We start from the raw sequence: 26544 nt of genomic DNA on the forward strand, positions 1-26544 counted from the left end.
CAAGCCCCCAAGAGCATGCAGGAAAAAGAAACCGCACCACCCCTCACCCAGCCAGCACCCAGCTCCAGCACCTGAGATCCCGATGGAACACAGAGGGCTCAGAATACACAGCTCTTGGCCCCCACCCAGTGGCAATAGGTGGTAATAGTGAACAAATCATACCACAATGTAGAAGAACAAAGCCATGCCCTCTAGCAGTATCAAAAATTATATTAAATCTCCAGACCAGAAGGAAAATGACAAGTACCTAAAAATTAATCCTGAAGACACAGAAATATGTAATCTAAATGACGGAAAATTCAAAATAGCTATCATCAAAAAACTCAATGAGTTAAAAGAGAATGTAAAGAAACAATTCAATGAGTTCAGGAGCTACTTCACAAAAGAGATTGACTCTATAAAGAAGAACCAGTCAGAACTATTTCAGCAGATTTTTCAACAGAAACGTTACAGGCTAGGAGAGACTGGAATGATATATTCAAATCTTTGAAGGATAAAAACTTTCAATGAAGAATACTCTAGCCAGCAAAAATATCCTTCAGATTTGATAGATAAATAAAAACCTTCCAGATAAACAAAAGCTAAGGGAGTTCGTAGACACAACCCCCTCCCCCAACAAGAAATCCTCAAGAAGGCCCTCATACCTAAAAAAAAAAAAGAAGAAGAAGAAGAAGAAGAAAGGAGTTACAAAGCCTAGAGTAAGGAGATAAATATGTAAATAAAATCAGAAAATTGTGACTATACATCAGAACAGGTTAGCAAATACTCAAGTATAACATTAAAGATAAAGATAAGGAAAACACCAAAACAAAGATAATCTTATCATTTTAACCAAAAACTCACAACACAAGATGGAATAAGACGTGACAAAAGCAACATAGGAGAGGAAGAGGAAAGGGACTGAATTGGTTTAGTCTAAGAAAATAAGAGGCCATCAGAAAATGAACTATCTTATCTATGAGATTTTGCATAAAAGCCTCATGCTAACCACTAAACAAAAAAGCAGGACAGGGGCATAAATAATAAATAAGGAGAAAACTAAGAAATCCAGCATTAAAAACTACATAACCTAATTGGTAGGTAGAAAGGCACAGGGTAAGAAACAAAGGAAATGCAGGAGAACAAGTAAACAAGTCATAAAATGGCAGCATTAAGTGCTTTATGTCAATAATCACCCTAAATGTAAATGGATTGAATTCTCCAATAAAAAGACACAGAGTGGTGAGATGGGTTAAAGAATAAGACCCAACAATATGCTGCCTCCAGGAAACACATCTCAGCTCCAAAGACAAACACAGGCTCAGAGTGAAGGGATGGAAGATGATACTCCAAGCTAATGGCAAACAAAAGAAAGCAGGTTTCACAATCCTTATATCAGACAAAGTAGACTTTAAGATAAGACAGGTAAAGAGGGACAGTATATAATGATAAAAGAGACACACCACCAAGAAGATGTAACACATAAATATCTATGCGCTCAACATAGGAGCACCAAAGTACATAAACAACTATTAACAAACCTAAAAGGAGATATTAACAATAAAACAATAATAGTAGGGGACCTCAACACTCCACTCATGTCAATGGATAGATCATATATATATTAGATAATACACAGATTAAAAGTAAATGAATGGAGAAAGATATCGCATACTAATACTAATCAATAGAAAGTGGGAGTAGCTATATTAATTTTAGACAGAGTGGATTTCAGAGCAAGTAACATTACAAGAGAATCATTACGTAATGATAAAAAAGCCAATTCTCCAAGAAGACATAACAATCCTGAATATTTATGCACCTAACTATATTATACATGAGGCAAAAACTGATAGAATTTCAAACAGAAATAGATAAACCCACTATTATAATTGGAGACATCAACACCCTGCTATCAGAAATGGACAGATCCAGCTGACAGAAAATCATTACAGACATAGTGGAACTCAATAACTACACTAATCAACTGGATATCATTGACTTCTATAGGCTACTTCATTCAACAACAACAGAATGCACATTTTTGTCAAGCTTATATGGAACTTTCACCAAGATAGACCACATTCTGGACCATAAAATTCATCTTAATAAATTTAAAAGAATAAAAATCATACAATACATGCTCTCAAATCACAGTGGATTTAAACTAGAAATCAACAAAACAAAAAAATGTGTGAAATCCCAAAATACTTAGAGATTAAACAACATACTTCTAGATGACACATGAGTCAAAGAGGAAAATTAAAAAGAAATTTAAAAATATTTTGAACTAAATGAAAATAAAATCTATCAAAATTCGTGGGATGCAGTGAAGGAACTTGTTTAAGGGAAATTTACAGCATTGAATATATATGCTAGAAAAGAAGAAAGATCTAAAATCAATAATCTAAGGAAATTAGAAACAGAGCAAATTAAATCCAAAGTAAGCAGAAGAAAAATAAAATTTAAAGCAGAAATTAATGAAACTGAAAACAGGAAATCAATAGAGAAAATCAACAAAACGGAAAGATGGTACTTTGAAAATATCAATAAAATCAATAAGCCCCTAGTAAGACTAAGAAAAAAAGAAAGAAAACATAAGTTACCAATATCAGAAATGAAATAGGGACATCACTACAGATCCCACAGACATTAAAAAGTTAATAAAGGGGGGCTGGCCTGGTCGCATAGTGGTTAAGTTTTCATGCTCTGCTTTGATGGTCCAGGGTTCATGGGTTGGGATCCCAGGTGTACACAGAGCACTACTCGTCAAGCCATGCTGTGGCAGCATCCCACATAAAATAGAGGAAGATTGGCACAGATGTTAGCTCAGAGCCAATCTTCCTCACAAAAAAAAAGAAGTTAATAAAGGAATATTATGAACAACTCTATGCTCACAAATTTGATAACCTAGACTAAACAGACCAATTCCTTGAAAGACACAATTTGCCAATACTCACACAAGAAGAAATAGACAATCTGAATGGGCCTATGTTTACCAAAGCAATTAAATCAATAATTAATAACCTACCAGAACAGAAAACACTAGATCCAGATGGGATCACTGGTGAATACTACCAAATATTTAAGGAAGAAATTATGCCAATTCTCTACAATCTCTTCCAGAAGATTGGAGAGGGAATGTTTCCTAACTCATTCTATGAGGTCAGCATTCCCTAATTCCCAAAACCAGACAGGCATTACTAGAAAAGGAAACTACAGACCAATATCACTCATCGACATAGATGAAAAATCCTCAACAAAACATTAACAAATTGAATCCAACAGTGTATAAAAATAATTACACACCATAACAAAGTGGGATTTAACCCAGGTATACAAGGTTGGTTCAACACTAAAAAATCAATTAATGTAACCTTTCACTCCTACAGGCTAAGAAGAAAAACCACATAATTATATGAATAGATGCAAGAAAGCATTTGACAAAATCCAACACCCATTCATGATCAAAACTCCTAGCAAACTAGGAATAGAGGGAAACTTGCTTGATTTGACAAATAACATCTACAAAAAACCCACAGCTAACACCAACTTAATGGTGAGAAACTCAAAGCTTCTCAATAAAATCAAGAACAAAGCAAGAATGACCCTTCTCACTAATGTTTTCCAGCATCCTCTTGGAAGCATTATAGCTAATGCTATAAGACAAGAAACTGAAATAAAAATTAAGATGGGGAAGGAAGGAATAAAACTGTCTTTGTTCACAGATGACATGATCATCTATGCAGAAAACCTGAGAGGGTGTTTAGTTTTGTAAAAAGTCAGCAAAATTTCTTCCAAAGGGACTATACCATTTTGCATTCCCACCAGCAATAAATAGGTGTCCTGTTGCTCTACATCCTCGTCAGTATTTGATATTGCCAGTGTTTTAGATTTTGGCAATTCTAATAGGTGTATAGTGATATCTCATTGTTATTTTAATTTGAAATTCCCTAAGGACATACAATATTGAGCATCTTTTTATATGCTTAATCGACATCTGCGTATCATCTATGGCAAGGTATCTGTTCAGATCTTTTGCCTGGTTTTTAATTAGGTCATTTGTTTTCTTACTGTTGAGTTTTATCAATTCTTTCTTCATAAGTTTTTAAAATCACATCGATGATTGAAGCAAAAACTATAATGCCATCTAATGTCTGCTCAAAGCATGTAGAAAAACTAATTAAGAAAATTTTAAAAAGTGGGCAGGGTAAAAGGACCTCAATGGAAGTCAATTTTCTACACTTTACTCAAAGTAGTAAAATGTCAATACCAGTAGACTGAGATGTATGTAGACTGTGACAGTAGATATATATACTACTGTGTACTGTATATACTGTAATACCCAGAGCAACCACTAAAAGACCATACGATGAAATATATTTAAAAACACTATAAATAAATCAAATGAAACTTTAAAAAATGTTCAAATAATCCACAGGAAAAAAAGGAAAAGGAAACAGAAGAATAAGAAACAAAGGAAGAAACAGAAAACAATAAAAAAGAAGACATTTGCTAATCTATCAATAATTGCATTAATTGTAACTGTTCTAAATATATCAATTAAAAGACATAAATTAGCAGGATGGATAAAAACACAATTAAATTATATGCTGTCACAAGAAAGTTCAAACACAATGATATACCAGATTGAAAGAATAGAAAAAAGATATACCATGCAAACCTTAATATTTTTTTTAAAAAGCAAGAGTAGTTCTGTTATTATCATGTAAAGTAGACTTCTGAGCAAAGAAAATTACCAGCAACAAAGAAAGGTGTTAAATAATAATGAATGAGTCAATCTACCAAGAAGACATACTGATCCTACATGCTTATACACCAAGCAACAGAGCAACAAAATATGTGAAACAAGAACCAATAGAACTGAAAGGAAAAATAGACTAATCTACAGTTTTAATTGGGGATTCAACACCCTATAACTGTTAAAGTAATAGAATTTGTTGATTAAAAACTTACAAAAAAGAAACCTCTAGGCACAGATGGCTTCAAGGAAGAATCTACCAAACATTAACTAAGAATTGGCACAGACTCTACATAATCTCTTACAGACAACAGAAGAGAAACGAACATTTTCCAACTCATTGTATAAGATCTGCCTTACCTTGATATCAAAGTCAGACAAAAACAATATAAAAAAGAAAAGAAAGAAAGAAAACTACAGAACAATATCTTTCATGGACTTAAATGTAAAAGTCTTCAACAAAATAACAGCAAATTGAATTTAGCTATGTCTAAAAAGTCTTCTTAAACATGATACCAAAAATATAATCCATCAACTTAATAATTGATAAACTGGATTTTATCAAAATTAAAAAAAATTTTCCCCTGTGAAAGATCTTTTAAAATGATTAAAAAAAGAGACTAGATTGGGGTAAAATATTTGCAAACCACGTATCTGACAAAGAACTGGTATCTAAAATATATAGAAAGAGGGACAGATAAAGTAAGAAATTAATTTCACTGATCTTTACGTTATTTACACAATTCTCTTCTCTTGTAGATTTACAAAACTTAGCACAATATTCTAGCAATGGCTGTACTGTGTTAAGTAATCAGGAAACTAAGGTTCTGCCAACTGATAATCCTAGATAGCAATATATGGTAGATTATTTCAGTTACAGCACCCAAAAAAATCATAACTCTCTGATTATGTGATTTTCTCTTGCATTGAGTCTGGACTTAGCCATGTTAGCTTGACTGATGGAACATCATGCTAGTCAAAATTTAAAATAATTTCCACATTAAGGCTGGCCCCCTTTCTTCCCGCTTTTAGAACTTTACTACATATGAAGAAGCCAAATTATCCTACTAGAGACAGACGGTCCAGCAGACAGCCAATACCAATAATCAGACTTTTGACCATCATCTTAGACCGTTAATCCCAGGATAGTCACCAGATAGTAGGCAGAATGAGCAGCAAAATAACCACTGAAATGAACCCAGCCCATTTGCTGATCCAGGGAATTATAAAGAAGTAAAAGAGTTGTTGTTTTAGGTCACTAATTTTCATAGTACCAGGTATTGCAACAGCACATAATACAGCTTACTATTACTAAATGTTTAAATCTAACTTAAACATAAACTTAAGTAATTGGGTTGATCCTATTGTGTAATTGAGTACTCTCATTTCAATTCTAATTTTAAAAGCCTTTCATAATTATACCATTCTAACTTTTTTGCATCAGAAATTGTTCATGATGTTCTAAGGACCATTGAAGAGAGTAACAGCAGCAATGTAGATGGTTTGGGAAATAGAACTGTGAATTTATCCAGAACCTACCTTGCATATTGTATTTTTAATTTGCCAGTAATGATTTTGGGCTCCAAATTCTGCCTGTATTCTTAACATCAAATGGCTAAAAATCAATAAATTCAGAGTTTACTCAGAACCAATTAATGTAAGTTTTATCAAATGCACCTTTATACAGAGAGTCAAGTCTTGAACCCTTATAGACTGTGAACTATTTTTCTCATCCTCTGTTTGAAATAGTTAAAAAAAAAAAAGAAGAACCAATTGCCAAACATAGGAATCAGCACCCTCAAAAGATTAAAATGTTCATCTGTCAATGTAATTTTGCCAAATAATGTTATTAAGAGTAATTTGTGGAATTTATTATTCAAGCTATTATTTAGATCAAACAATATAGTAAGCACATTAAACTGAAAAAATCCCACTTTTCACCATCTTAGCCACAGTAAACTTTAAAATATGCCAATCTTCATGCTTTAGGGCATAATTTGGTTACCAGCTGGGGTCAGGAAGATATTTTCCCCATAGTGTAGTATTGCGAATTACCATAGGTGTAAAACGGAGCAAGAGAAAGAGTCAGGGGGTTATATGGCCCTCTAAAGCATCTGGTATTGGATGCTCTCTGAGTGAGAATTCAGGATAAAATGAAACATTCAATTGTTCCTGTATGTCAATTCCAATATTCCTATGAGCTACAAATACGACATTACCGCCACGAGGGAGGGATTTCTGACAGAACAGATGTCACTTACAGTATTATGTGGGCTATCTATCTCAACAAATAATTGCTTGGCACTTCTGCCCTATGGCAAGGGTCTGAAAATATGTTAGGATGGGATCACACCATACAAGCAGATGGGCATAGATAAAAGAAAGAGCAAGAGCATACTGAGTCTGAAATGCATGTGTAAAAGCCAGATGGGGGTAATGAAGCAGATGTCTTTCCTTATCTTCAGTGACTAAAGCCCAAGATCAGAATTTTCCAGTTATTAGTTATTTAGAAGTTCTATTCTAAAATTTCTTCAGATAAGTATGTGTTGCACAAGGCTCCAAATTATTGAAACAAAGAACCCTCTTCTTTTGAATTTCCATTTGAAATGAATGCATTTTGCTTAAGGCCTGAAACTGATATGAGACTCCAAACACCAGTGCCCCCTATTTCCATCCCTCCCCCCCCAAAAAAGGAAAAGGCAAAAACTAGGCTGAGATAAGAGGATGGACACAAAGGCTAACAATGAATGACAAAGTACAATTGAGATGGGACTTGCCTGAGAGAGACAGCAAGAGAGGGAAAAAAGTTCTTTTAAAATATCAATAAGAGAATCAAAGAAAGCAAGATCCTTTTTCTGATAAAAGGGGAAAAGTTAATAACAGTGAAGAAAGGAGGCAATTGCAATATGCTCCAATTGTAATGGACGAAAAGAAGACGAGGGTAGAATCAGAAAGTAACCACTTGAAATAAATTTAACACATACATAGCTTTCACACTTTGGACACTTTAAGGACTAAAGTTTTAAAAATGTTTAAACTATTTGCCTCCAAAAGCAGACCTGATTGACTTTCCAAATAATTGGGTGGAGAAAGAGGAGTGTTTTTCTTCACAAGGACCAGCAAAAGAATTTTTACTTTTAAAATAGTATTGATTGAAGGAAAAAGCTTGGAGGTGGGGGTAGGGGACAATAATGAATATACTTTAAATTATTAAAAGGCATTAAGTGATATCTCAGAATTAGAGAGGGTGTTATTGATACGTTTCTATGGCTATAATTGGACATAAGAAATAAGTGATTTGAAAATTTTCTAGACAAAAATAATTTGGCCATTCAATAATGTCTGAAAACTGTGATTTCAGTGGAACATTTGTTCTTGTGTTGGAGCAGATCCAAAGATGATTCTTAAGGAAAACTCTAAGCTTTGCTTGCTAGTATCCTTTTGTATGTATTTTAATCTTAAGGAATATAATTTTTATAAGATATTAATCCTACCACGTTTCTTTATTTTCAAAGTTTAATAATCCATCCTCAATTGTTAAAACGGGAAAACAAAATACAAGGAGCTTATTGAAGAATATAATCTCAATTTTTTCTTCTATCTATTGTCCAGTTGAGAAAGTATAATGCAGGGAAAATTGCCTAAAGATCAATCATTCACTCTTCTGAGTATTCAGAGCAAGAAAGGTAAGAGGAGTAAGGATACACCCCCAGCTCTAGGCAACTTAAGGAGGTTGGACTTTCTCTTAATGGGAATAGAAGTCACTGAAAACTTTTTGTTGGTATGTTTGCTTGTGTGGGAGAGGGTATCACAGTCACATTTACATGGTGAAAGATCCCTGGGACTACACGGTGAGGAAAGATTGGATGGGAACAAGAAAGGAAGACAGAGACCAATATGGAGCATTGTAGTAATATAGATGAGAAATGATAATGACCTTGACTGGTGTAGTGGCAGCAGCAATAGAGGAAAGTGAGAAAATAGATTTGAGAATTATTTATGAGGGAGATTAAACAGGAATTTGCAATAACAGGGATGAAAGAAAGAGAGGATGAAAGAATGATCTCTATTTTAAGGCTTGAGAAGGGCATGGATAAGTATCCTGGTTATGAAGCAGAAAACACTGAAGAACAGGCAGCGTCTTTTGGTTTAGTTGTGAAGGCGTTGGGAGACTCTAGATTACTGATCTAGTTTGGACCATACTCAGGTTGAAGAGGTATCTTGGTAGAAGCAATTGAATACTTAAATGTGTAGCTCAGAGGAGGGCTCTAAACTGAAGACAAATATTTGTAGCTTATCAGCCTTTATATTTATTGAAACCATGGTAGTGGATAAATTTGCCTGGGGATAGTGTGAAAAGTCAGAAGCAAAGAATCTCAAAACCACATTTGTAAGTAAAACCATTTAGTAAACAAATATTTTGTAGGCGTCTAACTCTGTTCTAGTCCCCAGAGTTGCAACCGCAAGACAGACAAGGTCCATTCTCCCATCCAGCTTACATTGTCAGTGGGTGAGCCAAACAATTAACCAGTAAACAAAAAAACAACAACAAAAGCCCCCAACAGGATAGGTTAGGTATTTTCAGGTACTTTGAAGAGCTGGGTAGAAAATAAAACAAGATATGGTGATAACAAGTGCCTGGAACATGGTGGAACACTTTAAAGGAGGGTGAGAACGCAGAGCATAAGAAGGAAAGCAGGAAGGAACATCTGGATTCCTGAGACAGCAGAGCAGGGAACAGGAAGGAGAAGGACCAAAGGAAACTGGTCTGACTCGGAGCCAACCAAGACGCAGAAGATGGAAAGTTAGCTTTCTCTCTAACAAGGCCACCAGAAAGTGAAAAGAGTGTCAAAACTGCCCCTTACACAGTGTGTAACCAGACTGGACAAGTCTCAAAAAAGTTGCAGACAGTGCCTTGAACCTAAACAGTAAAAAGTTGAAAGGGAAAAAGGAGGGGTTGGAAACTGTTGAATCTAGTGCACTAAAATAGTTAACAAAACACCAAGATAAAACATTTCCATAAATCTTGAACTGAATCTCTTAGCTTAAATAGTTATGTATTAACATTAAAAATGTAATCTGGAGTGGAAATGTACACCATTCTTGCTTTTCTCAGTTATTCATGTTTGAAATTTCACCCAGAGGGTCAGTTAACACTTATAGACACCATTATTCATCTAGTGGAAGGAACTAGAAATAATTAGCAACTATATATCTGGACATACACATTTAAAAAATAATTGAAAGTGAAGATAGTAGTGTTGCCGCTAAAAATTAGCAAAATAAAGTTATATATTGAGTACATACTATTTTAAAACTTTAATGAAATTTTTTTTTGTTTAATCCCCATGATGCATTTTCAGGTAACTATGGTATATTTGAAGAGATGACAACTAGTCACAATAATTTATTAAGAGTTTCACAAAAAGAAGGCATACAGGGAAAAATTGAAAATAGACAAAAGTCTTCACATTATGGAGGAAGATTATAAATTTAAAGGTGACCAATTTTCTATGTTTCAAGATAACGAAAAGGAAATTAGGCTAAAATTATAGGCTAATCATAGTGAAGAACATTAATAATATAGCTTCTCTGGATGCCACAACATTATTACCCAAAAGGTTGTAAAATTCACTCTGCTTCATTACCTAAAATCAAGACAGACCCTGAAAAGCAGATATTGATTAATAAGAATCATAATGCCAGACTGTCTTATACTTGAGGACTCTAAGGGAACAGGTAACTCCCACTTTTGTCCCCCTTGGCTTCAGTGTGCCATTTTCCTCCGTTAGTAAGCTCTCGGGCTATGAGGCTATTTCACAGGGTATTAGGTGCTATGAGTCTCAGGTGTATAATAAGTGTTATTCAGACCACACAATGGGGATCAGGTGTCTTCCTTAGGCTTCTTGATTATGAAGTTGATCATAACTTGGACAAACTTAGCACAAGCTGCAGCTACCATTTCAGTTCACCCATCACTCATTAGTCAGGTCTGAACCATGCATTCCTCATGTTTATAACAAAAGGGAACTTTGGGGAAAAAATGTCTTTATTCTGATCAGAAAAAACTTTCTACAGACAATGCATAGTGGTCACTTTATGTTTTTTTAGCTCCACAGCTTCTGTAATTTCTATCTCTTTTATCAACACTAAAGGCAGAAGAACTTTTAAAATATGGAAAGTCCAATACACAGGCCACTTGACAATTTCTAAGTCTGAGTTTTATTTAAAAAAAAAAAACTAAGATTGTTAGAGGACTTTGAAATAGATAACTTCAAAAGGTTGTTCAGCATAAATGTAAGTGAGATTTATATCTGGAGGAGATGACCAAATCTTACAGGTTACTTAACAAATTTAGAACACCCAATGCACAACTAGAATATGGAATCTAAGCATGGAAGATTCAGCAACTGATTCTATGATTGGAATTCTTTTATTTATTTGTTTGTTTATTTTACTGCCTTCTCTTCTTCTGTTTTACCTCTGTATCAGGATGAATATTCTCAATATACAGCTCTAGTGTATTTTTCCTTTTTTATATTCCATCTCCTTTCCCTGCAGCCCTCCTGCTCTATGGCCCCAGAGAAAAGTGAACATGAATGCCAACACTGGAGAAAGGAAGATGTAGGAAGTTCTTAGCAGATCAAGGAGAAGTAATACATTTCCTCCAAAAGAATTATAGAAAGAAGACAAAGGGAGATAAGAAGATAGACATGAGGGCCCTAATTCCCTGTTAAGAGAGAAAACCATTAGTGTGTATGCAATGGAGTTTGCAAAGGACAGAAAACCCCAATAGAGAGAGGAAGAAACTTAAACAAGAGGAGTTCTTGCTCCATTTCCCATTTAGAACTCTGATAGTGTTGCATGACCTCAGCATATCAGAAATGGTGACTTGAGAAATGTTCCTGCAAGCCACCAGTGATTAATGGGTGGCATGAGGAGGTCCGGCCTGGGCTCTGTGATTGAAGCCATGAATCCCATTAGTCATAGACCTAGCAGTGGAAACCAACAGGAAGCCGGGTAGACAGGCCAAGCAAGAACATCATGGAGGAAGGCATCCGAGTCAGAGGATATATGGACATGTAAGTTTCACCTCATTTCTATGAAAGACAGTGTTTACCAAAAAGAGACCGATTTAACCTGAAAGCAACCACTTTAAACTGAAAGACTTTGGGACACATTTAACTGGAAAGTTAAATTTTGTCCCATTATGCTCTCCTCAATTAACCATCTCCTCTTCCACACTTCTTATCCCCTACCCTCTAGTAAGATAAGAGCATCGGGAGGACAGTGAGGAATTCAAGAACAGCTTAAATTGCTATGGAGAAGAAAGAGACTACATTTTTCTTGTAATTTGTATTCTCTCTACACATATCAACAAAATGAAATTAGAACAAGAGGAGAGAGCTTCCCACATAGAATCTTTCCATTCACATTCAACACATGGCTGCCTCATGATAGTACTTAGAAAGAGATATTGTTCCATTTTAGAGAAGCCTTTTCTTTTAAATACTCTAAAACAGCCAAATTGCATTCTTTAAATAAACTAATATTTATTTATTGAAACTTACGTAGTAGCGGGGAATACATTCCAAGACCTCCCAACGAATGCCTGAAACCACGGATAGTACCTAACCCTGTATCTACTGTTTTTTTCTACACATACATACTTATGTGTTTACAATATAAACCTATAAAGTTTAATTTATGAATTAGGCACAGTAAGAGATTAACAATAGATAAAATAGAACAATTATAAAAATATACTGTAATAAAAGTTACCATAAATCTTAGCAACTTCTGCATACAATTTTTTTCTTTCCTTATTAAGTCGAGAACTTTCATCGTTTTACTTAAAGAAAGCACTTCACGGCTTCTCTTTGGCATATTCGAATTGCCAGCATTGCTACTCTTGCACTTTGGGCCATTAAGTAACATAAGGGTTACTGGAACACAGGCACCACAATACTGCAACGATAGCCTGATAACCAACAAGATTACTAAGTGACTAGGGCAGGTAGCGTATACAAGGTGGATACACTGGACAAAGGGATGATTCACATCTTGGGCAGGACAAATCAGGACAGCTCAAGATTTCATCACGTTACTCAGAATGGCACCCAATTTAAAACTTATGAAATGTTTATTTCTGGAATTTTCCATGTAATATTTTCAGACCATGGTTGATTGCAGGTAACTGAAACCTCAGAGCGCGAAACCATGGATGAAAGGGGACTACCATGTTACAATATGTGAAGAAGTCTCATAATATAGTATTTAAAATGCGTTTATCACAGTATGACTCTCTGAAGCTTAGAACCTTTTATGGTAGCATGACAACATTTGAGAAGTAAAAAATGTGAGCTGGCTAATGCACACAGAGCTTCAAAGTGGGCAGTCCTTCATAAAGTTAGACAAGAGTCTTATCCTCAGCTTTTTAAGTCCAGAAGTTTAATTTTTAATCACATCAGATAGTGATCAGGGTCTGAGATGCTGGCACGTGGTAACCAAAAGTAGAGTTGGCCAAATGAATCCATTGTGTAAGGCATGTCTGTCCACATAACACTTCTACAGAGTCTGAAAACTATCTATTATATGTTGATTTTCATTTCTTTTAATTTTAGAAGCTGATCCTGTTCCCAATCAGAAACAAAATTTTCTACTTTAGATAAATAACAAAAGTTTAAGATCTAGAAAATATATCTGAGTCAAATCAACTTCAAATGTCAAAACAAACTTGACAGACTTTAGCTTAATGGACAAAATTAGACAAAGCCCTCCATCCTGCAGATATGATTCAGCAGACCTAATCAACCAGGGTGTTAACTGGTAGAGAATTAACTAAGACAATGAGAACAGGTATCATAATGGCCTGAGATAATAGCCACAAATTGGGATGACTAACTGGCTCATAGTAATTTCTTGGAGGCCGTGTCTGTAGAGCACCCCAACTCAATTCTAATAACATACTATCCCTTCCGTCTCTCCATACATCCACAAAAGTGAACATCTGAGCAATAAAAACTGAGCATAGCACTCACCATCACCTTAATGACCAGGCCAAGGGCTGGAAATGTGATCCTAGAACATCTTTATCTAGAATTGTTGACACTGGAGTTGTGTAACATAAGCCTTCTTTTTCTTAGTGGCAAGTTTTGAGGATGTGAGCCTAGAGGGAATGAAGCCTACGCAGTTTACTTCAAGGAACAGCTGGTCTGAGAACAAAGACAGTATGCAGAGAAAAGCACAGATGAGAGACAAACATGTTCTTAACGATATTTGAAGTCCTGGTTCCCATCACGCCTGATACCAGCTATCCTTCCTAATAATACAAGCTAATAAATCCTCTTTGTAGGTTAATCTGCTTCCAATTGGGCTCTCCTTACTGGAAATCATTTGAGTTCTCACTAGTAAAGTTAGTGAGGAAGTGCTAAAGCCCAACTGGATGGACAAATAATAACTTCCAGCATGTCTTGGTCATAGAACAATAACACTTTTGCTAATTGTTCAATTTCAAGCTAATTTCTTAAAACCTCTGAGCCTCAGTTCATTATCTGCAAAATGGGGTTTACAGCCACTCTACTGGATTATTGAAAAACTATGATAATGTATGTAATGTGCCTGGCATGATGACTCTCCCATAATACTTGTTTAAAAAGTGCTAAAATTTTATTATTCTGATAATGAGCATGTGAGGATAATGATGATGATGATCCTAAGAAGACAAATATTATAGAACTCAGAACCTTATGTGATTTTTCCAATAAAAGCATGCCTGCTTAAACATATTTCAGTGAAGTTAAAAGAACGAAAAAGAAAAATATAATAAAGTCAGAAATAATTATAAACAAAACATATCTATTACCTTAAAGAAGTTATGATTTTTGAAAGCTTAATGTACAACAAATAAGCATTTGTGGTTGAAAGTTTACTAGAGGTTAAAGTGATAGTCTTATTTTTAAGAATGTGTTTAATATGAAAGCTAAAGCAAATATGATTGATATAGCTATTCCCTGAGAATGGATGTAGCAAAACCATTAGCTCTGACTCAGATGCCTCCACAATAAGAAAGCCTTCCATGACATCACCAAGTCCATTACTATGCACCACACCTATGGTACATAGTCTTTCTTTTGTTGTATTTATTTATTTACCCTTCTGCATTATAAAACCTTCATAGCAAAATCTCTCCTTTTAATATTTGTACCCTATAATCACAGATCAAGAACTTGATCAAAAGTAGCTTCTCAAAATATAGCATTTAAATTAAATTGAATTCTAGAAGTGTGCTGGGAGTCAAAAGAAATGGATTCCAACATTTCCTCTGCCACTTACTAGTTGTGTTCCCTTGAATATGTCACTAGCCTTAGGGTCATATACTCACTGTGTTGGCCCTCAAAGCTGTGTGCTCTAACCTCCTACCCCAGTGCAAAAGTCCCATCTGAAGTACATTTGCTCCCTTTACACACTGAGATAGACTCTCTACACAAAATAATCTTCAATCAAAGTTCAAAGCTGCTTTCAGCATAATTACTCTCTCTCCCATTGAAAAACTCAACAAAGTCCTGCTTTAAAAGGCCCAATATCAGAGTCAGCAACACAGACCCAGAATTTTAACTCAAAGATGGCATCTTTTCTACACACCACACCACTTACCTGTGCTTTAGAAGTCTTGAAGTCTTTCCAGAAAGCTTATCACTCTTAATGATGTTCCTGAACTCATATGGCACACCTCACTGATTGGTTTGGATAGTCAAATGAGATGATGTGAAACTTCCTTCTAACGTCTAAAATGCTCCAAAAGATCAAGTAGTATTATTATCGTGATGATGATGATGATGTTGGGGAAGAGATGGATGCTTTGCTGCTCTAATATTTACATAATGTTAAATGAGCCGCTTACTGGGAATTGTAGCCACTTACTGGAAACTGGGAGAAGGCTCTGGATTTTTATTCTTATTTTCTCTTCAACTTTTGAATACAATTAAAATGCACAGATTTTCAGAGGCTATTACCCATAATACTTACATAGAAATTATTGCTACATGTATGTATATACATATACAGATATATACCTTGGAAAAGGCTGGTAATTGGCTTGAAGGAATTTCTGGTCTTCCTGGGAAGAGTCTCTGAAACATTGGCTTGTATGAAAATTGCATGTGGAACTCTATATGCTGGGCCCTGGCCTCCTGGCTGAGTTGAAGTCTTCTCTCCTTTTCTCCTAATTGTTCTTTCAGTTGAAATTGGAGTCCGGTTAAAGCTTGTAACATATTTTTCTTCCTTTCTTCTCACCATTAATAGATTTTAAAAAAAGGAGCTCTGCAAAAGACATGCAAAAAATTTTCTTTTATCACCTGAGATTACATATTGTAAAATAAATCTAGTAAATGACAGGGGAAGCATCTGAAATAGAAAAACAAACTCATTCTTTAACGGTTATGGTTCACCCATAAAGATACAATTCTTAATGCTCAAGTTAAAAAAAAAAAAAGATGAGAAGAAACAGTTGGCATTCAGCTAACAATTGTGTTTGGAGATTTGTGCCTGACTTTGTTATTCTGAGCAAAGCCAGGTACCAGTCTCTTGGGATTATGTACAAAGGCAAGAAAAAAAGTGGACATGTACAAACCTCAAAGGTGACTGCTGGGTTAATAAAACAGTCTGTTTTCTGTTCACCCACTCTTGCTCTCAGTGTGCAAGTATATTAAAATATGTCAAAAGGAAAACCATTCGCTGGGCAAAAATAATTCAACTACAAGTCACAATTTCCAGCTGGTGGAGTGCCTCCGTGCATTTAAGTACACTAACAAGTGACCCATACATCTCCCTGGATGAAAGTTGTATCCTCATTAAAGGAGAAACAAACACAAAATAGGAACTACTGTCACATAGAAAAACAGACCACAATTGATACCGCATTTCTCCCACTCGGTTTCTGACTTGAGCCATCGCAGACTGAAGAGCTGTGCTGTCCTAGAGGTAACCTCTTAAAAAACCATGAAAGTAAAACGAGGAAGCTGCTAGGGGAACTGAATGTGTAGCTAATGGCCATCCATATTACTGTTTAACGCATCTGGAAAAACATCTTTTTCTTTCTAGTCTCTATAAAATCTTGCACCACAGAAGACACTGTAATAATTGAAGTGGCTGGATTAACAAATGCACCCGAGGGAACTTAAAATTAATGCTCTAATTTATATCTTTAAATAACCCCTCTAAGATAACCTCTGGTTTAAGCATTTGTAAGGCATCGTACCAATCTTTGCTTTCCAATTTTTCTCTAGAAAACTGTATCGTTGATATGAATCTGTAAAAAAAAAAAAAAATGAAGTTAATGTTGATCAACTCTAATAATACTGTTTTTATTTGATTAATGTGTTGCACATTATTGTAAGGCAAAAACATACATTGGATGCTCAATGTGACAGCTCCAGTCCTAGGCACAGAAGGATATAGAAAAGGAGCACGTGCCTTCAAAAGGTAGACAATAATCTGGAATAATAAGGGAAGAATATTTGAGAGGATACAACTAATTACAGAGGTGTGGTACTAGCAATTATTTCTAAGCTAGGTAAGGTGCTCCTCTTGTACACAGGAAACACCTTTGCTCAACTATTTTCCTAGCAGTTACCATACACCATGGCAATTGCCTGTTGACTCTGTTGTGCCCCCCATACCATAATGTGAGCTCCTCAAAGGCAAGATTTCTTATACGTTGCTTTTCAGGTTGTTAGAATCCCCATCTCATACAGCCCCTGGAACCTAAGAGGAATTCAATAACTATCAATTGACTGGTTGGTTAACTGCTTAAACATAGTTTAGTTGTGCACCTGACGATTTGTGTCCCACTTTAAACTGCCAAGTCTTTACTGGAAGACAGTGGAAGAACTGTAAAGGGAAGGTAGATCTAGGAAAAGACCAATAATTTCTAAGATAAACCACACCCCAGGAACAATGAATATACACACAGAAAAGCAGAACTACTCAAATCTGAATTATGCTTTAAACTAGTAAATATAGAACAATCATTACAATGAAATTGAAGCTCAATATAGGAGTGAAGGTAATAAGAGATCAGCAAGCCAATCTGAATAAATTAAATTCTCCAGGCCCAGAGCAATTATGGAGCTTAGAAACAAGAAAAGTATTTGAGGAATCTAAGTTAATGATGAGAATAACACTAAAAATGGGAAACGATAGATTTGGACACCAAGAACTAGTGAGCTTGATTTTTAGCCCCCATGAAATTCTACAGCAGATTGTAAAGCAGCATGTCTATGAAATCATGAAAAATAAAGTGGAATTCACTAAGAGGTAGTATCTTATGATGTTAAAAGAATATTGTATGAAGACAAAAAGTCCTGTGTGCATGTTCTCTATGTGCGTGTGCCAAGTCACTTTAGTGATTTCTCTTCTCCCCTATTTGTTGTGGTTGAATTGTGTCCCCTGAGCCCAAATATGTTGAAGCCCTAACCCCTGGTACCTGTAAACATGACTTACTTTGGAAATAGGGTCTTTGCAGATGTAATTAAGCTGCAAGTTAAGATGAGGTCATATTGAAGTAGGGTGTGCCTTTAATCTGTATGTCTGGTGTCCTTAAGGGAAGAGGAGAAGAGACACAAAGAAGATAATCGCAAAAGAAAGAACACCACGTGATGATGGAGCCAGAGATTGGAGTTGTGCCAGGAGAGAAGCATAGAAATCTCCCTCTGAGCCCCCAAGAAGGTACATTCCTGCTGACACCTTGATTTTGAACTTCTGGCCTCCAGAACTGTGAGAGAATAAATTTCTCTTGTTTAAAGCCACCTAGCTTGTGGTAATTTGCTATGACAGCCCTAGAAACTAATACATCATTCTATAAAAAGAAATTAATGATGCATCTTCCTACAGCGATTGTCAGAAGGATTATAATTTAACATCAGTAATTCTTAAATTCAGCAAAGCATTTCACAAAGTCTCTTATAATGTGTTCACTAATAAAGTAAATCTATGTGCGATCAATTAGCTAGGTTCAAAGTTGTTCAAACTCTCATTCCCAAAGAGAGCTGATCAATGATGCAGCATGAACCTGATCTTTCCCCAAATTTTCTCTAACTGATATGTTGAAAATAACTCTCAGGCCTTGGATGTCTACATTTTAGGTCCCTTTGGAGACAAACTAACAGAAGTTTGGGAAACTAACCTTGAGGAACATTTGTAAAGGTGGACACAGAACCTTTTATTCATCCATTGCTGTTTAACATATTTTAACAGGACTTGGAGAAATACATAGAATAAATTCTGCTCAAAAATGGGGGAAAAAACTAGGTTGGGAGAAATAATATTCACTGAAAGACAAAATCAGCATTTAAAAATAAAATTCTTATTATCTTAACAATTATTTATTATTATAACAATACGATTTAATAATCATTATTATTAATAACAACTTAATACTCTAAACTGCTAATAGTGCTTCATACATAATAGATACTCAATACATTACTATTATCATTAATAGTGTGATAGCCTAGAATAATGGGCCAAACCCACTTAAGTGTAAAATACACAATAATTCATTTGGATTCAAAATTTAACTAGATTTAAGATGGGAAATATCCAGGTTCATCATCCATTCTTATGGAAGAGATTTGGAGATTTCATTTGACCAAAGGCTCAATGTGTCCAAACACTGTTTTTTGTGGCCTCTGAAACAAAAACAAAACAAAACAAACAAAGGTGAGAACGTGGGATGAATTAACAGGTATATGTAAGCCTGTGATAATTTGAGGAGAGGGAAGCTAGGAGGTCTGTTTTTCTCAAAGCAGCAGTTCTCCTCTTTATATTTGACAATCGCCTACATGGTGGAGGGAGGAGGGTGGAGTTCTGAAGGAGATGGAGGGTTTCTGCATATTCCCATCCAAACTTCAGAAGATAAAAAGATGTAGGCTCCCACACCATGCAAATCTGTGCCACAGGAAATAGATCGGAGTGAAAGACGTTTCTTCTGCCCCCTAGAAACAATTGAAGCTTCACAAAAGCAGCATCCAAGAAACGCAACAGCAGTAAGAAACATCAGAGACTCCCGTAATTAAGACTGAAGTGTGCCAAGAATGGCCACAGACATTTGAGGAGCTAAAAGAAAGACACCGGCTAGGAAGAGATGTTGCAGAATCTCACTCTCAAAGATCCAAAGGATGCCCCAACGATAAGGGCGGAGGGAGGACTTTTGACAAAGGATGAAGACAAAGGCACCAAAAAAGACAAATTTCCCCCACACTGATTGTCATGAGCATTGGTGATACCCAATAAAAGGGGGCAAAGTAGGGTAGATGTAATGTTGTTAGTGTGGCTTTTGTTAATTAAACCTCTTTCTTAAGGTTATTAGGAATATTACATGCAACTGGGAACCTTCTGGATGTAAAATGTATTTTCCTAGATATTAGGATGCAATGCCTACGATACTCATCACAGAAGTAACTCAGGCTGTTTACACTTGAGTTCTTTCCAATGGAAGGTTTCAGACAGTTTTGGGTACCCACTGTATTAGTTTCCTGCGGATGCTGTAAAATAATCACCAAAACTTTGGTAGCTTAAAAAAACACAAATTGTTTCTCTTATAACTATAGGACAGACATCTGAAATCAGTTTCCCCAGGCTAAAGTCAGTGTTGGCAGGGCTGGTTCCTTCCAGCGGCTCTAGCGGAGAGTCTATTTCTTGCTTCATTCAGATTCTGGAGGTTGCCTGTATTGGCTTGTGGCTCCTTCCTCTGTCTTCAAAGGATGTCACTCTAGTCACTGCTTCTGTGGTCACAAGTGCTCTCCCTGACTCTGACTTCTGCGTCCTTCTTATAGGGACTATCATGATTACATTGGGCCCACCAGGATAATCCAAAATAATCTCTTCACCTCAAGATTCTTAATCACATCTGCAAGGTTCCTTTTGCCACATAAGGTAATATCCACAGGCTCCAGGGTTAGGACATGAACACATTTGGGGGACCTTTATTCAGCATACCAAACCCACTTTAAAAGAAACATTATAAGGAGGGAGTATGGTATTGAGTGAAAGCACAAACCAGCTTTGCTTGCTTCACAAGCACTTATAATCCCCATATTACTGATGAGAAAACTGAGGCACAGAAAATATAAGTTACTTATACATGGTTTGGTGGTTATTCAGAGCCAGTATGAATCCAAATCACGCCCCTTAGCTAGGGGCCTTGACATAGCGTTTTCACCGGGAAAAACTTATTTTTTATGGTTGGTGTGAGGATTAAATAAAATAATGAATATAAAATAGCTATCACAATTACTCATTCAAATGTACTCATTACCCAGTAAATAATAAAATAAATAAATATGTTAGAAACATTGACCAAAAAAATCAGGCAAAAGAAGGATGGTTAGGGAATTGGAAACACTGTCATCTACAAAATGGTAGTTTAGCTTGGAGAAGAAAAGAATTATAGGGACATGATAGTCGTCTTGAAATATGTGATGAACTTTCATGTGAAAGGGGAAGTAGATTTATTTTAATGTTCCCCCATAAAACCAAACTAAAACCTAAGGGTGGAAATTACACGGTGATAAAATCTGGCTCAAAAAAAAAAGATCTAATAATTAGAGTGATCCACCAATGAAACAGACAGCCTCAGAATTTTGTAGGCTTTCAGTCTGTTGGAATATTCAAGCACAGGCTAAATGACTCTCTGTAGTATATAAAATATGGGAAGGATTTCAGCAGTGAGAGGGACATTAAAATACATTCGTGCATTTATACAGCAAATATTTACTGACCATCTTCTGTGTTCAGCAGATGTAAGGCCCCTTTCAGCTCTAAAAATAATAGAATCTACTATTCTCTGAATGAGCAAATAAGAACATATGTCACAAAAATGGGCATATCTTCAGGCTGATTCTTATTGGAAAATTCTGCTGATTCTCCACCCCCAGGCTCCCTGGCCGCCCTGCTGCGATCTGCGATAAGCCTTTATTTTCATGATCATTCATCACTAGTCACAGGAAGAGTTTTTCCACAGTAAAGAGTCAGCTTTTAATAGGAGAAAACGTATTTTTGCATTCTGATAGAGGGGCTTTTCTTAAAAGAAAAGAAGAGAATTTTATTACACAATGGTTAATTTTTTTCGTTGCGGCTTGTGCAAACAAATATAATAACAATCAATATATTTTAACCAAAAGCAGGAGAAAAGTGGGACCCTATCATTTAGTCTGGGGCATATGTCACTTGTAGAAGAGGATGGGCTTTAACGTTGTCTCCGGTAAAGATATGCAGAAACTTTACCCACTCTTTGGACCCACAAGCAAATTGGTTATAGTAGAAATTGACTAAGTCTGACTTCTCCTCTGAATTATTGAGGTGGTGTCTACCTATCTCTCACCTAATCTCCCTAGCCAAGGGAGATTGCTTTTGGAGAATCACCCAAATTACAAAGGTAATCCAAGAAGGTCTCCAACCACTGAGCAGAATGCGCCCAGTGTCTGTGTCACCCATATGACACTTCATCACACAGCACACGATGGCATTTACTACACAGCTGTTAGTATGTGCCAGAATTAACCAGATAATTGGATAGACCTCTATTTGATTTTTGCTGCTTACAATATTTCTTTGCAGGGATAATAATAACCCTAATACAAGTTGACCTTTAATGAGCCCCTTCTATGTGAAGGTCACATCATATGAACAGTCAGAGGCAATCTTTTCAACCCCCTGTTGGGCAGGTATCACCCTTATTCTCATGAATGAATGTGATGGGGCCAAGATTAAAATCCAAAGGAACGTGGAGCTCTTGAGCTCTCACTGACTGATAAACTGCCTCTACAACCTTTAACCACCTTCCTAACAAAGACAAATAAGTTAGAAGAAATATTGAAAAGTAATCACAAGTCTGAATTCAGATGTCTTTTACAGAAATAAACAGTGAGCCCAAGATGGGGTTAGAATCTAGTTCTCCAGATACCTGTGTTCCAAATGACTGTTGACTCATTTAAATATAAAAAGCACTGTCAGCCCCTGTAGGCTAGCCACATCACTGAGTTATTAAATATCATGCAAGAGCCTGGATGGGTAAGAACATTTTTAAAAATATGGTAAATTTTCTTCTTCCCCTTCAAAATGCCCCAAGGCACTCGTATACATTATGGACACCACTGGCCTGAAAATTCTCAGTTGAGAGAAAAAGAAATCCAAAATCCTTGAATTATAAGAGCACTAAAAACATCTAAAATGATAACTATTTTGCCCCTTTAACACCAAAAGATCAATGGATTTTTATTTTTCACTTGGAGTTGACCTTTATTTAACCCATGGCATGCCAAAGTTATGGCCCGAAGCAATTTTTTCAGTGAATGCCTTGACTTGGGATGAGAATAGACATCTCCTTCACCCTGTCTCTAAAACATCATTTTATACCACTGCTGATGGTCAGTCTAACAAAGAAAAGACATTTCTCAGCATTTAGAAAACACTGAAACTTTTTATTCAATTATTTATTTCCTCTACTTCAGATACATTCAGAACCATAAAATGTTTGCAAATTTCAAAATAATCTACATTTTTCAGAGTTTTTATTAAGCTCTTCACAAAAATGTTTGTGCTCAATTATGTATTAAAAATAACCAGCTGATTGTGTCTGCATCACAAAAAGTTAAAACAGTTTCTTTTGATCAATTGACTGCCTGCTGGCATCTTTTTCTAATGGGGAAATTAATTTTAAGGCATTCTAGTGCGTCTTTCATCCCCTAGATAAGTTTTGTACCTATACACAATTGTTCAGGGCTATCCTATTATTTTGAATGTAATAAATGAGGTATATTTAAAGGATTTAGACATGATTAGTATAGTCTAACAGTCTTTCTCTAACAAAAACAAACTCAATAGTTACATATTATGAAAGATTACAATACCAAAGAGAAGAGTCTAGAAATGCAGTAGGAGGTATCTAATTTAGTGATTAACATTTTGTGGGCTGTGAGGCACCTCTGTGAGTTATCCAAGGGAGAATGCAGATTCTCTGGAAGTTTTTAATGACATAAACAGCTATATCTCTGAGCTAGCATATATGGGCTCCTGGTAACAGGTAGGCAGCATAATAAAACAAAATAACTGTGCAGAAAAGGTAGATATAGTCTGGCTCAAGGATGCCCAGAAGAAACTGTTTAACAACAACTATATCTATGTGAACCTAATTTAATAGTAGCAGAGGTCTTCTATTTTGTACCATCTTCACATGGTTTTATTTCCTGGGCAGTATTGATCTTTAGAAATTCATAAAAAAGGAATCAATAACAATATATATTGAACACTTTGCTGAGTACTCTGTCTTCTTCAACATTTCAATAAGCCTGTTTATTAATGCTTCTTACTGTTATCAAATGGGGAAACTGAAACTCAACAATCACAATTCATTTGCCCCACACTACACATTTAGTAAGTGGAAGATCAGTTTGACTTCAAAATATACGCTTCCAAACCCCTATATTATATAGCGAAATAGTCTCAGCAATAATTGAGAAAAACATGAATCCCGCCAATGCAAAGTCAGGAAGGAGAAGTGAATTAAAACTAATAGAAAGGATATACGATTATTATTTGTAAATGATACAAACAACTATATAGAAAACCTAAGAGAAAGAACAAAAGACAATTGTAACTAATGAGTGCAAACACAACAAATTTAACAAATTAAAAAAATTACTTGCACAAACTTGTGAATATACTTTAAAAACCACTGAGTTGTACACTTTAAGAGAATGAATTTTATGGTATGCAAATTGTATCTCAGTAAAAAGTAAAAATAGTGATTATAATATCAATTAATATGGGGGAAAAGGGGATGAAATAAGAACTATTCACTCATAGTAGGAATGTAAATTAGAACATTTTTTTGGAGGGTAATTTGGCTCTGTTTATCAAAATTCAATTATATTTGTTAAGAAAGAAAAGTAATTGGAGATGTGTCATTAGATTTATATACAGTAATATTCATCATAGTCTTGATTATAATGGGTCTCCCCAAAGAGAATTAAAACAATGGAAACTACGTAAATCTAGGAACTTCTAAATATGCTTCCGTATATCCATTAAAAACATCACGTTTCAGAATCATTAACTACCATGGAAATCCTCACAATATTAAGTAAAAAGGGAAAGATACCATAAAAAAAGGAAACTAAAGGTTAAAAAGAAATTAGAGCTGCAATAAGTGGTATGAGAAAAGAGGATATTTTTGCAAAAATATATTGGGCCAGATAAAAGTAACTGATGCAACGGTGCAATTGGTTCTAGGAATGAGTTCATTCATTTGTTGGTAGGGGATAGGCTGTGACTGCTTTAACAGGAGGTCAAGGACTCAGGATTATTCTATGTTCGCGTTATCCCTATGTGTCAGGGAAGAGGGTGGAATTGCTACTCCGCATCACTTTCCCTCAGATGTATCAAGCCTACTCCCTCCAAGGAGCCTTTGCAAAAGCTGTTTTCTCTCCCTGGAACTTCCTTCCCCCAGATTTTGACTTGGCTGGCTCCTGATGCACATTCCACAATCACGTCCCCACTGAACAGTCAGGCCTTCTCTGCCCACCCAAAGCAGCATGGGCATCACCTGCGAACTTATTGGAAAGACAGAATCTCACACTCCACCCGAGATTTACTGAATTCAAATTTGTAGTTCAACAATATCCCCAGATGATTCTCATGCACACTAAAATTTGAGAAGCCCTGATTTTATAGTCTATGATAGAGGCTTCATACCAATTCCCAGCATCATTTTCATCATAGCTCTTATCCAAATCTAAAAGTCTGTCTCCCTCCTTACATGCAGTTCTGTTAGCGCAAAAATCTTTTTGTCTTTTCGCCTCTATTCCCAGTTCCTAAAATCATTCCTGATGCACAGTTAGAACCCAATGAATGTTTGTTGAATGAAAGCACAGAATGGGGAGAGGGATGCCTCAGTGATTTTGACCGAAGAAATACCATTTCCTGTTTCCTTAACTGTCTAAGTTACTCCGTCTTTGGAACCTTACTTTTGAATATGGAGACAAGAGCTAATAGATTATATTCCAGCCCAACACATCATGTAAAAATAATATTTATGGCCGCACAATAAATCCTACCTAACAACTTTCTGAAGAATAACCAATATTAGTATGTATAAAAATAAAAAACATTCCTAAAAAAGTTAAACATAGAATTACTGTATGACCCAGCAATTCCACTCCCAGGTGTATACTCAAGAGAATTGAAAACTGGTGCTCAAACAAAGACTTTGACATGAATGTTAATAGCATTGTTCATAGTAGCCCAAAAGTGGAAACAACTCAAATGCCCATCATAAGATGGATGGATAAGCAAAATACATTATATATATACAATGGAATATTATTTAGCCATAAAAAGGAATGAAGTATTGATATATGTTACAACATGGATGAATCATGGATATATTATGGTAAGTGAAAGAAGCCAGACACAGAAAGTTAGATATTGCTTGATTCCACTTACATGAAATGTCCGGAATAGGCAAATCCGTAGAGAAAAAGCAGATTAGTAGTGGTCAGGGGCTGGAGGGAGGGAGTGCCCACCTAACAGGCATGGGGTTTCTTTTAAGGGTGATGAAAATGCTCTGGAATTAGACAGTGGTGATGGTTCCATAACACTGTGAATGTACTGGAAGTCACTGAATTTTATACTCTAAAATGCCTAAAATGATGATTTTTATGTTATGTTAATTTCACCTCAAAAAATAAATAAGTAAAAGTAAACTACTGTTTTAAAATGTAGCAGAATTTAAGTGTATTGAC

At 35.7% G+C, this 26544-nt stretch overlaps 1 protein-coding gene across 3 annotated transcripts in view; it reads right to left on the reverse strand.

Annotated features, from left to right (window-relative positions):
• The window catches only part of TFEC (transcription factor EC), a 178908-nt gene that overhangs the window by 116616 nt on the left and 35748 nt on the right, over positions 1-26544 (reverse strand). For 2 of the 3 annotated variants that reach the window (XM_001501723.7, XM_001501716.7), the window contains exons 2-3: positions 17001-17051; positions 15817-16063 (exon numbers count right to left, since the gene is read on the reverse strand). In XM_001501723.7, coding sequence (XP_001501773.2) covers positions 15817-16014 — 198 coding nt within the window. In that variant the 5' untranslated portion in view covers positions 16015-16063; positions 17001-17051. Of the gene's footprint in view, positions 1-15816; positions 16064-17000; positions 17052-17151; positions 17237-26544 lie in introns of those variants that run through there. The other variant, XM_070264949.1, reaches the window with a different exon arrangement.

The sequence above is a fragment of the Equus caballus genome, chromosome 4, assembly GCF_041296265.1.
Source record: "Equus caballus isolate H_3958 breed thoroughbred chromosome 4, TB-T2T, whole genome shotgun sequence".
Classification (NCBI taxonomy): Eukaryota; Metazoa; Chordata; class Mammalia; order Perissodactyla; family Equidae; genus Equus; species Equus caballus.